This window comes from Carassius carassius, chromosome 25 (genome assembly GCF_963082965.1).
Source record: "Carassius carassius chromosome 25, fCarCar2.1, whole genome shotgun sequence".
Lineage (NCBI taxonomy): Eukaryota > Metazoa > Chordata > Actinopteri > Cypriniformes > Cyprinidae > Carassius > Carassius carassius.
The window spans coordinates 11,945,704-11,963,696 of NC_081779.1; the positions used below are offsets into that span (position 1 = coordinate 11,945,704).

Sequence of the window (17,993 nt, forward strand, 5' to 3'; positions counted from 1 at the left end):
ATTACATACTTCACCTTGAACGCCTCATGTTTCTGTACAATATTAATTGAACGCTTCGATTTGTGAAGATTCCTCTATTTAGTCATGCATGATTAGTCCTAATTACCATTATTTATGCCGAACGAGTTTATCTTCCCCATTCACCTTCACACCTGAACTAATTGTGCAGCTGTGATTCTGTCTATAGAAAATATCTGTATTTGTGTTTGAAATGAATAAAGCCCCTTTCACACTGCCATTCCGGCAAATACACGGGTAAAGCGTTCCGGCAATTGTTCCCGGGTCGCTAGATTTTGCACTTTCACACGGCCAGTGATTACCCGGGATATGTGCGTGCTTTCACACACAACCCGTAAAGATCCCGTAACGACACGTGACATCAGGGCGTGACGTGTAATGTACGAGTCGAAAACGTTAGGCATGTTATACTTTCACTGAAGCAAGCGAACGATCTCGGCATCAGCGCGGAAAGTGAGGAACTAACTGATCTCTGCTTCATTACAGTTTGCACATATCTTTTCGTTGCGAACGTTGATCTTCCTTCAAAACAGCCGGTAAAAGAGTCGCGTGATAACGTGCGTCATCACTTTGACACGGCATTAGATCTGGCTTTTGTTCACACAGTGCTCGTCCCGGGTCGAACCCGGCAATGTTACTAGGTCCCCGACCCGGGTTCAATGCCGGAATCAATCCCGGGACGTGGTTGCTTTCACACAGAAGGCAACCCAGCAATGTTCCGGCAATATGCCGGGTCCGACGTGCAGTGTGAAAGGGGCTTATTTGTGTGCGGTGGAGGTTGTCTGTGGAATCTCACTATCCTACATCTGATCAATGCACTCCAGATGCTGACTTTTGTCATTTGAACTAATAAAAGCCTCCAGGCTAGAATAAAGAAGCTACGATGAAGACACAATCTCTGAGACATCCAGCTTGTGCGAAACCTCATTCCAGTTGCCAGCAATTAGGCTGTCACTAAGCCAAGCCACTTTCACACCAAGGGGCACAATATAAACCAAAGACGACGACGATGGTAAAAAAAGCCTATCAGTCTTTGTCTCTATTTACAGCAGCCATTCATCGCTGAGAGCCTCACTCAAGGCCAGAGAAGCAATTGCTTGTCTTAATGTTGGGGCAGCTGATTGGCATGATGAGGACGGTCAAATCGCTGGAGCTTTTGATCATTTGTATCATCGTTATAGACCCAGAGCTGCACCTCAATTTGAAGTTTTATTTTGAAACATTAATTTTACCCTTTAGCAAAGACTTCTCCAAATGACAAATTCACTGCTCTCATGATTGGGGAATTTAGCTGGAATCGTTTGCGATTTTCACAGGCTGTAATGCAGGCTGTTTCTTTGTTTGGTTACCTGTTTGTGTAGATCATACAGGACCGAGTGCTTCAGCAGACCTCCAGGAGCAATCTGATGTGGAACAGTCATCCCGGTGGACTTTTTACACTGCCCCAGTACTCATCCTACCTGGGCGACTTCCCTTTCTTCTACGCCGAACTTGGTAATTCGATAATCATCTTCTTTAAGCACACAGTTTTTCCAAAAGCTGTTTCTAAAATTTCTCTTCTTTTCCCTACAGCGCACTATTTGGAGGTTTGCCATTTTTGTAGTGTTGTCCAAATTCTGAGTGAACAACTACATAAAGATTTCTGGGGAACACGTATTCACTATTAATTCAGAGTTTTACCTCAATAAACTCATAATTTGCTGCTTAATAATAGTTAGTAAGGTATTTAAGTTTGGGTATGTGATGGATTAAGGGATCAAAAATATGGTCACGCAGAATAAGGCATTACTATTTGATTTATAAGTACTTGTAAATCACTAAATATTTGGCCAATATAATAGTAAAATGCATGCTACTAAACGGCTAGTTAAAAGTGAGAATTTCTTTTATACCTATAATGCATTCTGATTTGCAATGTAAATGTGCTGAGTACTTAAACTGAGTAATAAACATAAACAGAATAAAGATTTATTTTCATCATGTCCTCCATGAACCCAAACCACAAAGCTGATGATGTTTAGTTACGGATCATGTATAATAAATATTGTCATCCTTATTTTCCAAATGAAGGTACATGTTAGATTAGGGATGGGCGATATATCGCATGTGATTGTCACGTGCATTTCGTCAGTAAAGCCGGTTCCCTGATGGAGCGGCATTTAATAGACAGAGCCGTAGATCACTGACAAGCTACGCAATATCGTGTTCATTATCGAAGGCGATTCATCTGCGATAATGAACGCAATATTGCGTAGCTTGTCAGTGATCTACGGCTCTGTCTATTAAATGCCGGTCCATTTGAAAGCAAGTGATGGCGATTTACCACTAATCAGGGAACCGGCTTTACTGACGAAATGCGCGTGACAATCACATGCGATATATCGCCCATCCCTATGTTAGATAAAGTAATATAAAATACAGGAGCAGCATTTCCTTCTGATTTCGCTTGCTAGTGTGTGTTGATTTACATGTATACTGTATGTAACATTTACTGTATAGTGAACAAGTAGGTGATTTTGGACAGAGCAAAAGTCTGACTTTAATAGTGTGACATCCTTTTCTCCCAAACTTTCGGAAACTAGTCCTGCTTGACGTTTTGAGGTTATGTTCAAAAGTTTCTGGAATTAATGAGCTTTCTAAGAAATGACAGACAGGCATTATGGGACTTTCGGATCCTCTTTCATCTTTTACAGACGTGGGTCTTGTCATAGCCAAGTTTGTGACTAGCCTCATTCAAAACCCAGGTTGTGTTGTCTCTGGTTCTCTCCTTGCTAATCATCTGATTTGTTTTTAAACACCCTCTCCTGCCATCTCTTAATTGTAGAGGTGTCTTGATATCTAAAAAGTGACAACCATTGTACAACGTGATAGATTATGGACCAGCCCTGTGTAATTGGATTGCAAAATCTATATTCTCAATCTAAAGTCATGCATCGTCACAGTTGCTAATGCAGCCCACGCATGCCTCTAACTTAGTCTTCACTGCTTGTCAGGCCAATCAGTATGAAGCCGTTGATTGAGCACCTCTTGCTAGTGGGAAAGTGGGAAATAAATGTGGTAACCAATGAGAATTATCATTTTGTATCTATGCAAGAATTATCATGTTGGATTGTCCAATTTAACATGGTTAGTTATTTCAAGAGGGTGCCAACTGTCTGTTTTATTTTCTCGTGGGCAAAGCGGAAAATAGACGAAAATAGTGCTGCATCTATTGAGAAATTAAAAACAATGTGCATGATATTAATGCCATTATCATTAATTGTAATTAAACATGAAGTCTATTTAAAAACCGTTAAACATGGATTATTATCTCCCATTAAATCCCGCATTACTCATACCACTAAATCACTGTACTTGAAGTATTTTATGGACATATGCGGCTTATCAAACTCATAAGAGATCTGCTCAGATTTCTGTAGAAAGCTTCAACGAATCTGAGCTTGAAAGACTGTCATTCAATAATCTGTATGCATCATTTACTCTTTGGTAAATATTAAATACACAATTTTTATCAAATATAATTTTTTATTATTAGATATTTTTACAAGTTTTACTAAATTTAAATAAATTCAACAGAATTCTTTAGATTAACCCCACCCACCCAAGTACAGTGAACATGTGCAGCATACATTCGTTATATATTTTTTGTCTGATTACAGTTCCTTTTGTCTTATTATGGTCTTTCAACTAATTCTCTTTTTTATTTTTAGGGATCAAGCCGAATCCCAAGTTCACTGCTGTTATCCATGCCGTCACACCCCTGGTTTCTCAGTCTCAGCCCATTCTCAAGCTCCTCATCTCAGTGGCAAGGTCCCAGTACTGTGCTCAGGTAACATCCACTTCTTTTGCTGGCTTATTAATTCATTAAAACAATGGCAAATTATTGCAATATGTATCAGTATTTGTTGAAAAAAAAAGTACCCAATTAAGAAGATTCAGAGACGAAACCTGGCTTTAGTACCTTTAAAAAATTAACTTAATTTAATTCAGTATTTCAACATTTATTACTTTGTTTAATCAGTTGTGCTAAATTAGTGGTTCACAACCAGTGGGTCTCGACAGACTTCCAGGGGCTCTGCAGGATGACTTAAAAGTATTTAAATTAATAAATTAGTATTATATAATTAAACAGTCAAACTAATCTAAACTGAAATGCTTAAAAGACATAAAAATCAATATCTGTTGTTCTTCTGGAAGAACACACAGTTCTTGAAATCTTAAAATTAATCATGTTTAATCAGTTTAATACCGTAAATCCTCAAATAAAAGCCGAGGCCTTTATTTACCTGAACTCCAGAAGGTAACAGGCTTTTATTTGAAGCAGGCTTTTATTAGAGACAGGCCTTTATTTCTAATTCCATCTGTTTGATAAGTAATTGTTTTAAATAACCCATTTTAAATTAAAAGCGACAGTGTTCTAGTGGACATATATCATAACATTAGCACAGAATCAGTTCAGAATCAATCTCCAAAAGAATCAGTTCGGTCCTTTATTTGTCCATGTTGACCACGCCCCTGGCCACTATAAGAGGCCCGGCGTTTATTTGACTACCGGTTTTTATTTGAGGAATTACGGTATATAAATAATTTCAGTTTCTGTTCATATAAAAAGTCTGAAAAGAAATAACTAAATTAAATTGACTGCCCTGCTATAATTCCTATAATGATAAAAAAATAAAAAAAACTGACAGCTGACTGCTGTTTTTAACATGAACTAGTTACTTAGTTAACTTTTTGACTGCTCGAGGCTTCCCATTAGACTGTTTGATATCTGAACTTCAGGAAATGGTGAAATTGATGCAACTTGATCTGATGAGGACACAGAGCGATGTTGTTATCCTCTTGAAGATGAGTGGATATCTCTCAATGTTAAAAGCGATTTGAAGCAGCATACTTTCAGTGCATCTGGACAACTCGTCTCTGCCGCCCCCTCGGTTTACACCCCTCTTAAACCTCAGCGACTTAACCAGAGCCCAGCAGCCCATGCCTTTCCATGTCTCCACATCCACTTCTGAAGTACCACCCTGGGAACCAATACTTATTGATTCCTCTCTAAGGTGCAGGAGAGAGAGAGGGGGACTAGTGGGGGGAGGAGAATGAGGAGGAGAGGTGGGGAATTAAGTGCAACGTGTCCCCACTGACTGCGTGAAGCATGTTGCACACACACAAGCTGGTGCTTTTCTCAGACGGTCTCTTCTCTTCTCCGTGGGAGGGCTTGAAAAGACTCGGCTGCTGAACGCTTGGCTTTTCTTTCTCTGGCGGAGCTTGAATTGAGCACGCTCTTCTCCAGCTGAAGTGGAGGGATGGGAATAGCACAACATCCTTTAGCTACAACTCATCAGCTGGAGTCTTTGTGCAGAGAAATGGAAAGGAAATAGGGATATAAATAACCAAGGGGAGGTAGATGAGATTGACAGCTGTCTTTTGAGCTCGTTCTAGCAGGCTAGGTAACCACCGCTGTGAGTTAGTACGCACGTACCCCCAAAACTGGGGGAAGTTGATATTGATACTGTCTGCATTTAAAGACATTGCAGAGCACGCCACCACTAATGACAGTTAAAAATACCCATTTAAAAAAGGCATATAAAAACTACTTACAGGATCCCTGCAGGTCCTTAAAGTCCTAAAATGTCTTAAATTTAGTTGAATCAAAATTAAGGTCATAAAAAGCTTAAATATCCTAAAAGGTATAACAGAAGTCTTAATTATCATTTTAAATTGGTCTTAAATTGGCTTTTTTTGTGTATTGTAATTAAATATGCAGTGCTGCATCGGTGCAGTTCACAGTCAATGGAATACTGCACGTTGATGCAGAGTGATTTCTTATGATTTCTTACTGTTGAAAGAATGCATGTTTCATCTCTGATTGTTTTCAGTGAGCAGCTGGAGTTTGTATAACATAGACATTTTGAAAATGGAGTCCAGATATATTTTGGGCTTGTTTGTTTACAATTTAATTTTTTTACTGGTTACTATTAATTTAATACTAATTAATTTAATTTAAATTTTAGTTTTTCTCTGGGCTGCCCCATAACAGGAAGGGAGGACTAAATCATTAATTTTTATTTGATTTATTTAATCAAAGGTGGGAGGGGGGGAGGGGGGGTAGGCCTAATGGTTTTTCAGAAATGTGGAAGTGTTCAATTGTGGTGTGTGTTGTAGCTCATTATATGTTGATATTGTTGGTGTTCATTCAGGAGTAATTGTAATAGTGTGGTGTGCTGAATGTGAGATGATGTATGTCTTGGGATGCAAGACAATTTTTGGATGAAATTCCAACAGTAGAACTGAAATAAAAAAATACATTTAACACATTCAGTATATGTAGATTTGAATGGTATCTGCACAATAATATTATTTTTCCCTTTTATCATTTCAGCAAAATCCAACATCGGTCAACCTCCAATTTGTATGTATTGACGTACTGGTATTCAAATGTACGGACGAACTCAAATTTCAAATTATTCTATAAAATGTGTATTTTTAAGCTTGCAGTTTAAAACCATGTTTTGCTCAATATATATAATTTTATATATATAATTTACCCTAGCCTGTTTAATTAAGTAAAAGTGATTTTAATTAACAGTATATGGCTATTTCTGGACATACAATATTAATTAAGGTAAAAAGTCTTTAGTTATCCTGATTTATTCAAATCAAGCAGTCTGTGAATTAAACGACTAGTCAAGTAAACTGGACACCTGGAGTAAATTAGGCTTGCTTTGAGTTCAATACATTTCTTACGGGATGTTAACATACATTTTTCGAAGACTAAATTGGTTATCTAAGCTATCATTTGTATGATTCTCCATGAATGCAGTTTGCATTATCAAAAAGTCCAACCTTCATGCTTTGTTTTGTTTCTAAGAGTTGAAGTGGTTTAATTACGTCTCTGATCTGATTCTAGATTCTAGAATACTTGGAGGCCTCCTGATCCTCCTGCATGTAATATCATTAGACAGTCAAGCTTTCATTTATTGTTCTGCTCCGTGGTTTGAGTCTGAATGACTCTGCGATTAGGAGTTAATGAAATGAAAGATGCAGTTAAGTAAAAGGCTCGATGGCTGTTTATATCACCAGCGCATTAAAACAGGATTTTAAAATCAGTGCATTAATATAGTACTTTCATTTTGAACAGCTCTTGTGTGTAATAATGATTCTCATCGAGCCTGCATCATGTCCTGATGCCATTGCCAATGGATTTATGAACAACAAAAAGTGCCCTGAAAACTCAAATGTATGTAAAAAAATAAAATATTTTTCATGTAAATATTTTTTATTTAAATATTTTATAGAAATACATTTTTAAAAATTCCTATTTAGGTATTATCATTAATATTATTATTTTTTGTTATTAGGGAAAGTTAAACCTGAACAGCAAGCCTAAGTCTTTACCCAATTTCACTTTCACGCCTTCATTGCTTTTCTGTCGGCTTCTTCGGTGTGTGTGTGTGTGTGTGTGTGTGTGTGTGTGTGTGTGTCTGTTCATGTTTTGATGTCAAGATCAAAAAAATGAGACCAGAGACCTAATCATTTCAGCATTTTAAATTCTCATTTATATGCATTTATTTTTCTTGTGGGTTTTTAAAACTTTCTTTATAGTCTATCAGTGTTTTGTTGTACATGTAAATGTCCCTGAAAAATCCCCCTGAAAGTGTGATTTCAAATACTGGAGTGCTCTTAATGAGTTATTTAACCCTGCTCTGTGAAATGACTGACTGACTTCTGAATCACAGACACTCTCTGAGAGGAAGAGCCCCTCTTAAAATGATCCACATGAAACATTTATGAGTAAAAACCAGAGCCAGTCACTTCAGCCGGAGGTGTAATCACTCAAGACACTTGAAAGTGACAAAACCAAATGAATATTACAAAATAATAAATAACTCACGGCTACGACAAGCTGTAAACTGAAACTGACATTGCATCCCAAACTTGCGACATTCCAGGCTAATGCTGAAACCAGATAGACAATTACAAAAACCTCACAGAGTGAAAGCCCTGAGACGTTTCAATGTGGCATGTTCGGCATTCACTGCATACGTTTTACTGTCACATGCTCTGTTTAAGTGTGGCTTTTTAATGAAGTATGACTGTGTATGAAAGTATGGAATACAGTATATTATGGTTTGTATAACTTATTTTCTTTGGAAAGAAACAAGCGACTGGCGACTGGATCTGAATTTAGTCTTGTGACCCGAGGCCTCAGTAAAAGAAATGTTCTGTAATTCAAAAGAATGCATAGTTTTGAAAATTGCTTTGCGTTTCTGATCTCTCTTTCTTTCTGTTTTTTTCTCAGATTATTGTATTGTGGAATTGTGACAAGCCTTTACCTGCCAAGCATCGGTGGCCGGCCACCTCAGTGCCCGTTATTGTAATTGAAGGAGAGAACAAGGTGATGTATGGTTTCTTTGAGATTTCAATAAGGTTTCCCAAGTTGTTTTGGCAAATGACATTATGATAGTATTGGATGTGTCTCAAAGTCTAAAGATAAATGCATGGAACTTTGTGAATTCTGGTTTTAATGTATACACTCCAGTTCCAAAGATTGGAGATATTAAAAAATATATATATATTATACTTTTATTCATCGAGGCACCTTAAATTGATTAAAAATAACAGGGAAGACTTCTATGATGTTACAAAAAAAACTATTTCTAATAAATGCTGTTCTTGTGAACTTTCTATTCATCAAAGTATTATATAAAATGTATCTCAGATTCCACCAAAATATTATGCATCAACATTTACATTTACATTTAGTCATTTAACAGATGTTTTTATCCAGAGCGACTTACGAATGAGGACAATAGAAGCGATTAAAACCAGCAAAAGTGCAATAATATGAAAGCACTGTGACTCGGTCAAAGTCTCGGTTAGCCTAACGCAGTACACGTAGCGTACACGTTATAATAAATATAAAGAAAACAAGAAGATAGAATAGAAAAAGAATAGAGAATGCTAGTGTTAGAGGCCTTTTCTTTAAAAAAAAAACTAGTAAAAATAGAATAGAGAGTGCAAATGTTAGAGGGTCAATGTTCCTCCAGGAACCATTCTGCTTCATCACTAATCCTATCCCAGACCTAAACAACTACCTTACTATCTGTTAATAAGATGCAAATTAGGAGTTTACTGAGGCAAATGTAGTTATTGTTTGTTAATGGCAAGAATTGGATTCAGCGTTACTAGATCATGTGGCACTGAAGACTGGAGTAATGGCTGCTGAAAATTAGATTGTAAAATAGAAAAATTGTGATCTTTAATTTTTACTAGTGTTTGACAGTATTAATGTATTTTTGATCAAATAAATGCAGCCTTGGTGAGCATAAGAAAATTCTTTCTTGAAAAAAAATGGTAGTGTATATGTGATGTTTTTCATTGGTAATGAAGGTTATTGCCCTGATAAAGTATTGTGACTATATTTATATGTATTGCAGTTAAAATATTAGTGACACACAACAAAGCATCCTGTACTTTCATAGTTGCTCCTAGGGTTTGTGTGGATGTTTCTGTGGAACAGAGAGGGACTGTGAGTGTGAGTGTTGTTTCCCAGTGTTTGGAGCGGAGAGGGATTCGTTTTCCTCTGGCTCAGGGAAGAGAGCAGTGAAGTAGTGCCAGTCAGCCTGTGGTTTGAAGGCTTGTGGCTGTCTTGTTTACAGAGTGGTGTGTGTGTGTGTGTGTGTGTGTGTGTGTTCCCATCCAGACTAGCTGATGAGGAGACAGCTCTTTTAAACCATGATTGATAGCCTGGTCCCATGCCATGCCACACTGAAGTGTTGCTTTGGACATTTTCCTTATTAATTAAAAACTCCCATTTCTACAGTATATGAGATCATACAGAGAATACGGTGCCTTTCAGACTCACTTCCTGTGATACAGCTGTGCTGCAATGGATTACATTAAGGACTGCATGAAACCACATGAATGACTTATTGAGAATTACTTTAATTTTGTGAAAGCGTAATATTCCAAGGAAAATTATATAAGGCTGGACTTGATTTTAGCCAATGGGATTTGATTGGATAGTAAAAAACAATTCTGTGTAATTTTGTGAATATTACATTTCCAGTCCAAGCAAGCTGACTTACATCAACACGAAAGTTAGTCTAAGGCAGAGAATATTTTAACAAAAGATACATTTTCGAAATGCTTTTATCCTTAAAAAAAATACAATCAAATAAATACATAAAATAATAAATATATATATTTATATATATATATAGAAAATGAAAACTACTTGAAACATGACTTGATTCTGAGGTACGGCTCTATGGCGTCTGTGGATTTGAAGGAGAGAGATGTGAGACTTCCAGCTTTAGATTTAATCCTGACATCACAGGGCCATCACTCACCTGCACATTCCTCATCTTTCACCTTCATATTGTGGCTGTGGTTTCTAGAAGTGCAGATTGTATATGGAGTGTTCCCTGCCGGCACTGCTGGCAGACTGCTTGCGTGTCTCAGGGGGGATTTACAATGGGAAGCACGTGTGAATTATTTCCTGTTTAGTTGTGCTTTCAGACACCATCTTCTTTTGGTGTATTTATGACTCAGTTTGCCACTTCCTTATACTGTTTTGACGTTTAGTGCCATTGGGGCTTTATTTGTCCATATGTGTTTTGACAGAAGTTCAATGAAATGTTTGCATGTGTGTCCATGTTTCTGAAGCACTGTGAGGGGTTGTGTATGGGTGGCCGGTTGTTGTATGCATCTGTGACAGGAATTCAATCTGTGTCTTGTTTTGTACATTCCACATCAGCCACACATGCACAATAGTAACCAAATATTTAGAGTTTAATCCAAACAGAGAAAATATGAAGAGAGGCATACACGCTTTCTGTCTGAAGTATTAAGAGAAAATCTGACTGTACATATTTATTTTGTCTCTGTAGGTCATGAGCAGTCGGTTTCAGCCCTATGACAGTATCATCAGCGATGCAGTGTTAAGTCTGGATGAGGACACGGTGTTGTCAACCACTGAGGTATGGACTCTTATTCTCCTGCTCTGTCTCTCTCTGACTCACACATCAGCAGTGATGAAGGTGACTGCTGTCCTGAGCTCTGTTAGCCTGCTGAAGACTGCGCTTCCTCCTGGAATGTTTCTTTTTGCATTTTCTATCACTATTCATGGCTGTAAATGTCATCTTTCATTTTTGCCGTTTTCTGGGGTCTTCGACTTTTAGCTCCGTCAAAGTGAATGCGTGCGATTTTAAAGACACATTTAATGCAGTTATAGTTATGATGTTAATTTAACCACTTCAGCTGTTGATTTTTTGAGAATTAGGCATTTGCAATATTGGACCCACCTGTGGGTCCCCAGAGTTGATGTGGTTAAAAAGATTGGATTTGGAACCATCAAAGCTGATTGAAATATCATCTATAAACGTTTGTTTAGATTGAAACTGATTAGTCCCTTTTATGGGAAAGGTTTTATCTGGGTTTGTTTTTTGATGTTTTTCTCATTATTAATTAAACAAACCAAGATGTTACATTGAATGAAATTGATTTATTTAAATCATTTACATTTTAATTAACATAGTTAACATCAAAACTCAACAAGTATAATGACATTCATGAGTAAAACACCAATCATCATTGATGGACATATGTACAAAGATTAAATCCATAAAGTAGTACTCATGTTATTTATTGAATTATTACAGATCTACATTACATATTATATTTAAAGTGTGTGTGTGTATTATATATATTTGCTGTCTTGGGGTCATTTACATATAAATCGCAGTACAGTAGCCTGTACTACTGTACTACTCGTGCCTCAGGGAACGAGACTGCTTCTTTCCCAGCCTTATATTGAAAATTGCATCCATTGCAGCTAACAATAGGCTAGATGTCAGATCCATAACCCTTTAGCTCCTTAAAGTGAAAGACACCTTATCGTTTGAGCAGGGTTGTGATCCCTCCCTCCTCACTCAGTCGCTCTCGGCTTAAACCCCCAACCTATCAGCTGGCAGTGCAGATTTGGCAACCACTGTGCTTCCACCACCCATAATCAGCTCAGCATGGTCTCTTCAGCCCTCGGTTCCTCCCTCTCTCAGCTTCTTTCTGTCCCATACATTATGCAGTGTACGCCAGTGAGAAATGGCCATACCTTATCAGAGGCAGCAGAGTCGGTGTGAGCGCACACAGCTGATGTCAACCTCCTAGACCTGTCTTCCCACCTGTGTCTTGGTTTTTTTCTTCCTGAAATGGATATCTTTAATCATGTGTTATCTTGACCACACTGCAGGGAAACTCCAATTACTCTTTCTTTCATGAACTCTACCTCCCATAATAACCCATTTGTGTAGCTGGAGACTTTGGCATCACATGTGAGGCAGATGTACTGCTGGTGGGGTTACGCCAAGGTTTCACTGTGTATAGTTAGTCAGTGTCTGTGTGTGTGTGTGTGTGTGTGGTTCAATTCACTGCTGACTTGAGATCCAGCTGAGGCTCCGCCACTGACACTTTTGATGCGTTTCAGTAATTATTTGTTTAAATGCTTTGATCTTCGAAAAAGGAGGGCATCTTTTCAGTGTGCAGCTTTAAAAGCGTGTGTGTATCTTTTATGTCTGGATTTTGTCGTGAGAGAGCCTTCATGCCACCATCCTCGATTCTTTATTCCTTGTTTTTAACTCTTTATACCACTGGTTTGGCGAGTAGCGTCTAACTTGAGATCAACGTTGCCTTGCAGGTGGACTTTGCCTTCACAGTGTGGCAGAGTTTCCCTGAGAGAATTGTGGGATATCCTGCCCGCAGTCATTTCTGGGACAATAATAAGGAGCGCTGGGGTTACACCTCTAAATGGACCAATGACTATTCCATGGTTCTCACCGGAGCTGCCATTTACCACAGGTACTGCATCTGGAAACAGCTGCTTCACTGGGAAGAAATTAGGGCAGTGCCTTCCTGTTAAATTTCGCATGTGTATTTCTACTGCCTTAAGCCCCGTTCACACCAAGAACGATAACTATAAAGATAACGATATTAGCGTCCACACCAGCGAACGATATCGTCTGCCGCTTTAAATTCTCGAGCTCATTATAGCAGGGTGGATTCTGATTGGACGTCAATGTATCGTTCATCAGCTGGAAAAAAATCGCTCTGAAAATGATTCCAACGATACCGTTTCTCTATGCCTTTGTTATAGTTGTAGTGTGGACTTAATATTGAGAACGATTTTTAGAACTATAACTTTATCGTTATCTTTATAGTTATCGTGCTTGGTGTGAACGGGCCTTAAGGGTGAATATACACCACCATTCAATGGTTTGGGTTCATTTTTTTGACAGAAAAGTAAACTTATTCAGTAATGATGCATTAAATTGATCAAAAGTGAAAGGAAAGACTTTATTTCAAATAAATGCTGTACTTTTGAAATGTATATTCATTCAAGAATTCATACAAGAATACGTGTTTTCACAACAATATTAACTATTCTCAACATTGATAAGAAATTTTGAAGGTCTCCGCGTTAGAATGATTTCTGAAAAATCATGTGACTGTACATGTTAGATCATGTGATAGGTCGAGTAAATTTTTATTGAAATTCATTAAATTATTCATACTCGGGTGATATGCTGGTTATGTCCAAAATTAAAAGGAGTAACATCACAAATGTACATAATTCTAGACTTCTCAAAATGTTACCATTGCGATAAGTAGACCAGGCGATATTTTTGTAAATATTAATATGATTTTATTAATCCATAGATTAAACAACCATGATCTTAAACAGGAAGTTGTCCAAATATAAGGATCTTTTTCTATCATGGTAACATCACAGATGTGAGGATGAGGACATGATTTTTCTTAAAATACCACAGAAGTATTTATATGAAATAATTTTCTTGGCAATATAATTATTTTATTATGTAATTGTATTTAATTTAACATGCATAATATACATTTTAAATAAAGATTATTATTTTTGTAAAGTTGATGGGCACCACCTGCCACCACAAATGTGGAATCGTTCAGTTGTGTCAGAAAAAAATGATGTGCAGTTTCCGTAGTGAGCTAGAAATTCGCAGCAAGGACACATTTATAGGACAAGAAGGCATTCAATTTATATCTAAGGAAAACTGTATTGGAAAAAATAGTCTATTAATTAAAAGTCTGATATTGGTTTTTTTTGCAGTTAACGAAAAACAAATCAATATCGCTTATCCAGTCCAACACTGAGCGTTTGAATTTATGATTTGGTTGTCTCAACCTGTCCTTGACAACATCCATGCCCTCCATTCTGTCCTTTTCTCCAGATATTACCACTTCCTGTATTCCCACTTCCTGCCAAGTAGCCTGAAGAGCATGGTGGACCAGCTGGCGAACTGTGAGGACATCCTCATGAACTTCCTAGTGTCTGCTGTCACCAAGCTGCCGCCCATCAAGGTCACACAAAAAAAGCAGTACAAGGAGACCATGATGGGTCAGGTAAGTGTAGATAATTAAACCTACATGAGCTTGAGCAAACCATCTAACACTGTACATCTGTTCCTCTTAGTCGTCTCGAGCTTCGCGTTGGGCGGACCCGGACCACTTTGCCCAGCGCCAGACCTGCATGAACAAGTTCGCCAGCTGGTTTGGCGGCATGCCACTGGTCCACTCCCAAATGAGACTGGACCCCGTTCTGTTTAAGGACCAGGTCTCCATCCTCCGTAAGAAATACAGGGAGATCGAGCGGCTCTGACCAGACTGGCGCCCCTTGATGGACATTCAACAGGGGGCCGCGATAGACACAAGTAAAGGACAAGGACAGCAGGATGTGACGGCCTCTGTGGACCTTCAGACACACGTGACACACTTTTAACTCTTCGGAAGATTTAGTTTTGTTTCAAGGTTGGTAACAAATGCCACAGAAAAACTCATCTTTCCCAGCACATGAGCGAGTTGTTGGACGACAGGAGGGACGCGTCATCGTGTTAGCACTTCTTCACCCCGCCACATCTAGATCCATCCATCCATCCTCCTGCCTCGGATGTCAGAATCACTTTTTTCTGAATCACTTCTCTCCAAGGTCTCGAGCCATGATTGTGTACGATTAAGCCCATGGTTTTATTTCCAAGTTTGAGGTGTTAGGGGGTTTTTTTCCTTTTCAAAAGGCTTCATAATCATTTAGTTTCAGTGGAAGTAATTTAAGGCTGTGATGTAGACGGTGCAGGTGAAAAGTTCACAGACGCAGAAATATTGCAGTGTGCAAAAAAGGGCCATAACATTACATTCGAAACGGTGGTCCCTCTTATTAGTGGCATAAAAACCATTTAAAAACCCTGCAGTATTTTATTTCTTATTTTCAAAAATGGTGCCAAGACTAATGATTTGCCTTAAGTGGCTTGTCAAACCTTCCCTACCTAATTAATTCATGCAATTCCACCTTAAAGTTTATAAAGAAATTCATTAGAAATGCCTAAATCCTCATGTTATTAAACAGCCTGACTTGAAAATAAAAAACAAATTGTAAGGACTTATGGCTGTAATTTAAGTGAGACGTCTCTCACCTCCTCTATCTACCCTGTCCCTGTGAAAAATGAGCTGTCCGTCAAAGTTCAATAAACACTGCCTCAATTCTCCCCTTCGGCCTCCTATTTTAAATGCGACTCCTTCGCATATAAAACTCACTCAGCCACAAATGGACACCTGGCAAATTTATGTACCCTAAAAAGTGGCAAGTATGCTTCTATTAGATCAAAATGTACATCCATTCTTGTTGATTTCATATCAAGGGAACGGCTCTCAAGACGTTGGGTTTTTCACTGTTTTCCAGAGTCAGGTACTTGAATGTCTGATGACTTGAAGGAGTGCCGTGCTTTAGTGGCCTTTTGTGAAGGTGACTGGACTTAAAATGTGCCAGCTCTGAGCCAAAGCCTTTTTTTTCCTCTTCGTTTTCATATTTTCTTCACATAATGCATCAGAATTCAGTTGATGTGGTGACGAGATGTACACTACATATTTTTCCCCCTCTACGTGGTCATGGTCAGCCCACGCTGAAATTTAAATGCATACCTGACACTGAATGTTGTTTAAGACCCAAGTTGCAGACTTAAATTGTTGTGCATTGTATTTTAATAAGCTATTTGACACTGAATCATGAGTTAAAGGCCTGATAAATATGCAGTAATGCTCCTGTGATTCATCTAACATTATCTGAATGAACTGAAAATCTATAAATGGATTATAATGGCCTGAATGAAAATTTTTAAATGTCCATCTTGACATTTAACATTTTGGTGCTTGCTTAAATCTTGTTATACAAGTATGTGAGTTCATTTCAAGTCCCTGAAAGCTTCTAGCTTCTACTACTTGCATAAAATGTTCATTAGTAATTACTGTATATCTTTGTCATCCCTTTCGGTCCTTTTTCTTTCTTTTTTTTTCTTTTTTTTTAACGGCACACATCTGGTTAAGTTTTAAGTTCAGTAAATCATCCAATTTAAAAATGTATGCCTAGCATTTTACCTGTGGTTGTCATATCACACAATTAACGTCTGGCCTTGCACAACTTCATTGGCCGATTATATACACTTCAAATACAATGTATATGATCCTTGTTCATACAGCTGGATCTACACCGTTATATATAGGATGATTCATCCAAGATGATTTTAGAGGTTAGATGTGTGTATCAGTTGTCTGTTTTGATTAATATGTGCATCCCATCCCGTCACGATTCCCTTGCCAACACTGTCACCAGGGCTCATGATGTGCCCAGCATCAGCCAGATCTGCCCAAGGCCCCAGTCAGTGCAGACGACACACTTATAGTGGTTTGCATCGGCGCCAGTGTTATTTTAATTATCCAGCTTAACGTGACAAAGCCATTCATTTGAAATTGGCCTGTTGAATGCTGCTGCTACCACTACACACTTGCAAGATCACCAAAGAATCTTGGCAAATTTAAACTCATGCAATTGTCATATGCTGTCATTAGCAAACTGAGTCTTTCATTGTGTTTGTACTTTTTCATTCTGCCGAGATCATCCTGTCTCAAGGCTAACTGGTCAAATTAGCATCTTATTTATCTTACATTATGTTCTGTGATTAGCAATAAGCAATATGGAGTCATGCTCAGAAACATCACTGATCTCTCCCTGATTGTGCCTTTTGATTCAACTGAGTTTGTGATCCCCACTGTCACATGGGACAGAAGCGGCAAAATCTTTACGTCATCCTCAGACACTAAAGTTTCACAGCATCGGTTAAACACTCGACTGTATTTCTCACGTTAGGCTGTTAACCAGACTTGCATGACCAATTTAGGCTATTTATGAGTAAATACCCATTTGTTTTGGGTTATTTTTGTGCAGAGCTGTTGGTTTTGCTCCCTCCTGTCCTGACCCTTCATCCCAGTAATTAACAGAAGACTTTTTATAGAGGTAATAAAGAAATTGCAAAATGCCAATTTTGTATGAAATGATTTATAAGAAAATGAATAAAGTCATATTTGATGCTATAACAACATGACTTGCATGTTTTGTTTTGTTTTTTCAATTAGAGGTTACTGATAAGGAATTACAAATAAAGTTTGGTATATTGAACGGTACATGCTGGAATTTAGCACTATTGATTGTGCAGCTACTGTAGACAGCTGTATATTTTTTTTTCCTTTTTGAATTGAATGCTTTTATATCTAAAATTAAAGTCAGACCATTTGTTCTTTTTTCTTTTTTAAATAGCAGTTGAGACAAGCATTGGTATATATGTTTATACTTAATAGATAAATGAACACCACACTAATGCAACGTGTTTCATACAATATTTTTCAGTAAGTTATGACTGAACTATAACTATACAGTTTAACTGTGAATAGGAGCCATTGCGAATGCAAAATATGAGGTGTATACTTGAAAGGTTAATTTTAAAGCATATCTGAGTGAATGAGCAGACTGCTCAGACCTCTTAATTGTTCATCAGGTTGAAAACTGAATCCAAGACAGCTGAACCGAATGGTATTTTAATCATGTGTTATGAATGTAGCAG

The 17,993-nt window shown here is 37.8% G+C and overlaps 1 protein-coding gene across 2 annotated transcripts in view; it reads left to right on the top strand.

The window, feature by feature from the left end:
• Window positions 1-15,462, top strand: part of LOC132104193 (exostosin-1b-like) — a 90,274-nt gene extending 74,812 nt beyond the window's left edge. For both annotated transcript variants that reach the window (XM_059509473.1, XM_059509474.1), the window contains 7 exons: window positions 1,380-1,512; window positions 3,729-3,847; window positions 8,318-8,413; window positions 10,911-11,000; window positions 12,713-12,873; window positions 14,280-14,451; window positions 14,522-15,462. In XM_059509473.1, the coding sequence (XP_059365456.1) occupies window positions 1,380-1,512; window positions 3,729-3,847; window positions 8,318-8,413; window positions 10,911-11,000; window positions 12,713-12,873; window positions 14,280-14,451; window positions 14,522-14,707 (957 nt within the window). In that variant the 3' untranslated portion in view covers window positions 14,708-15,462. The remainder of the gene's footprint in view (window positions 1-1,379; window positions 1,513-3,728; window positions 3,848-8,317; window positions 8,414-10,910; window positions 11,001-12,712; window positions 12,874-14,279; window positions 14,452-14,521) is intronic.
• The last annotated feature ends 2,531 nt before the right edge of the window (window positions 15,463-17,993 follow it).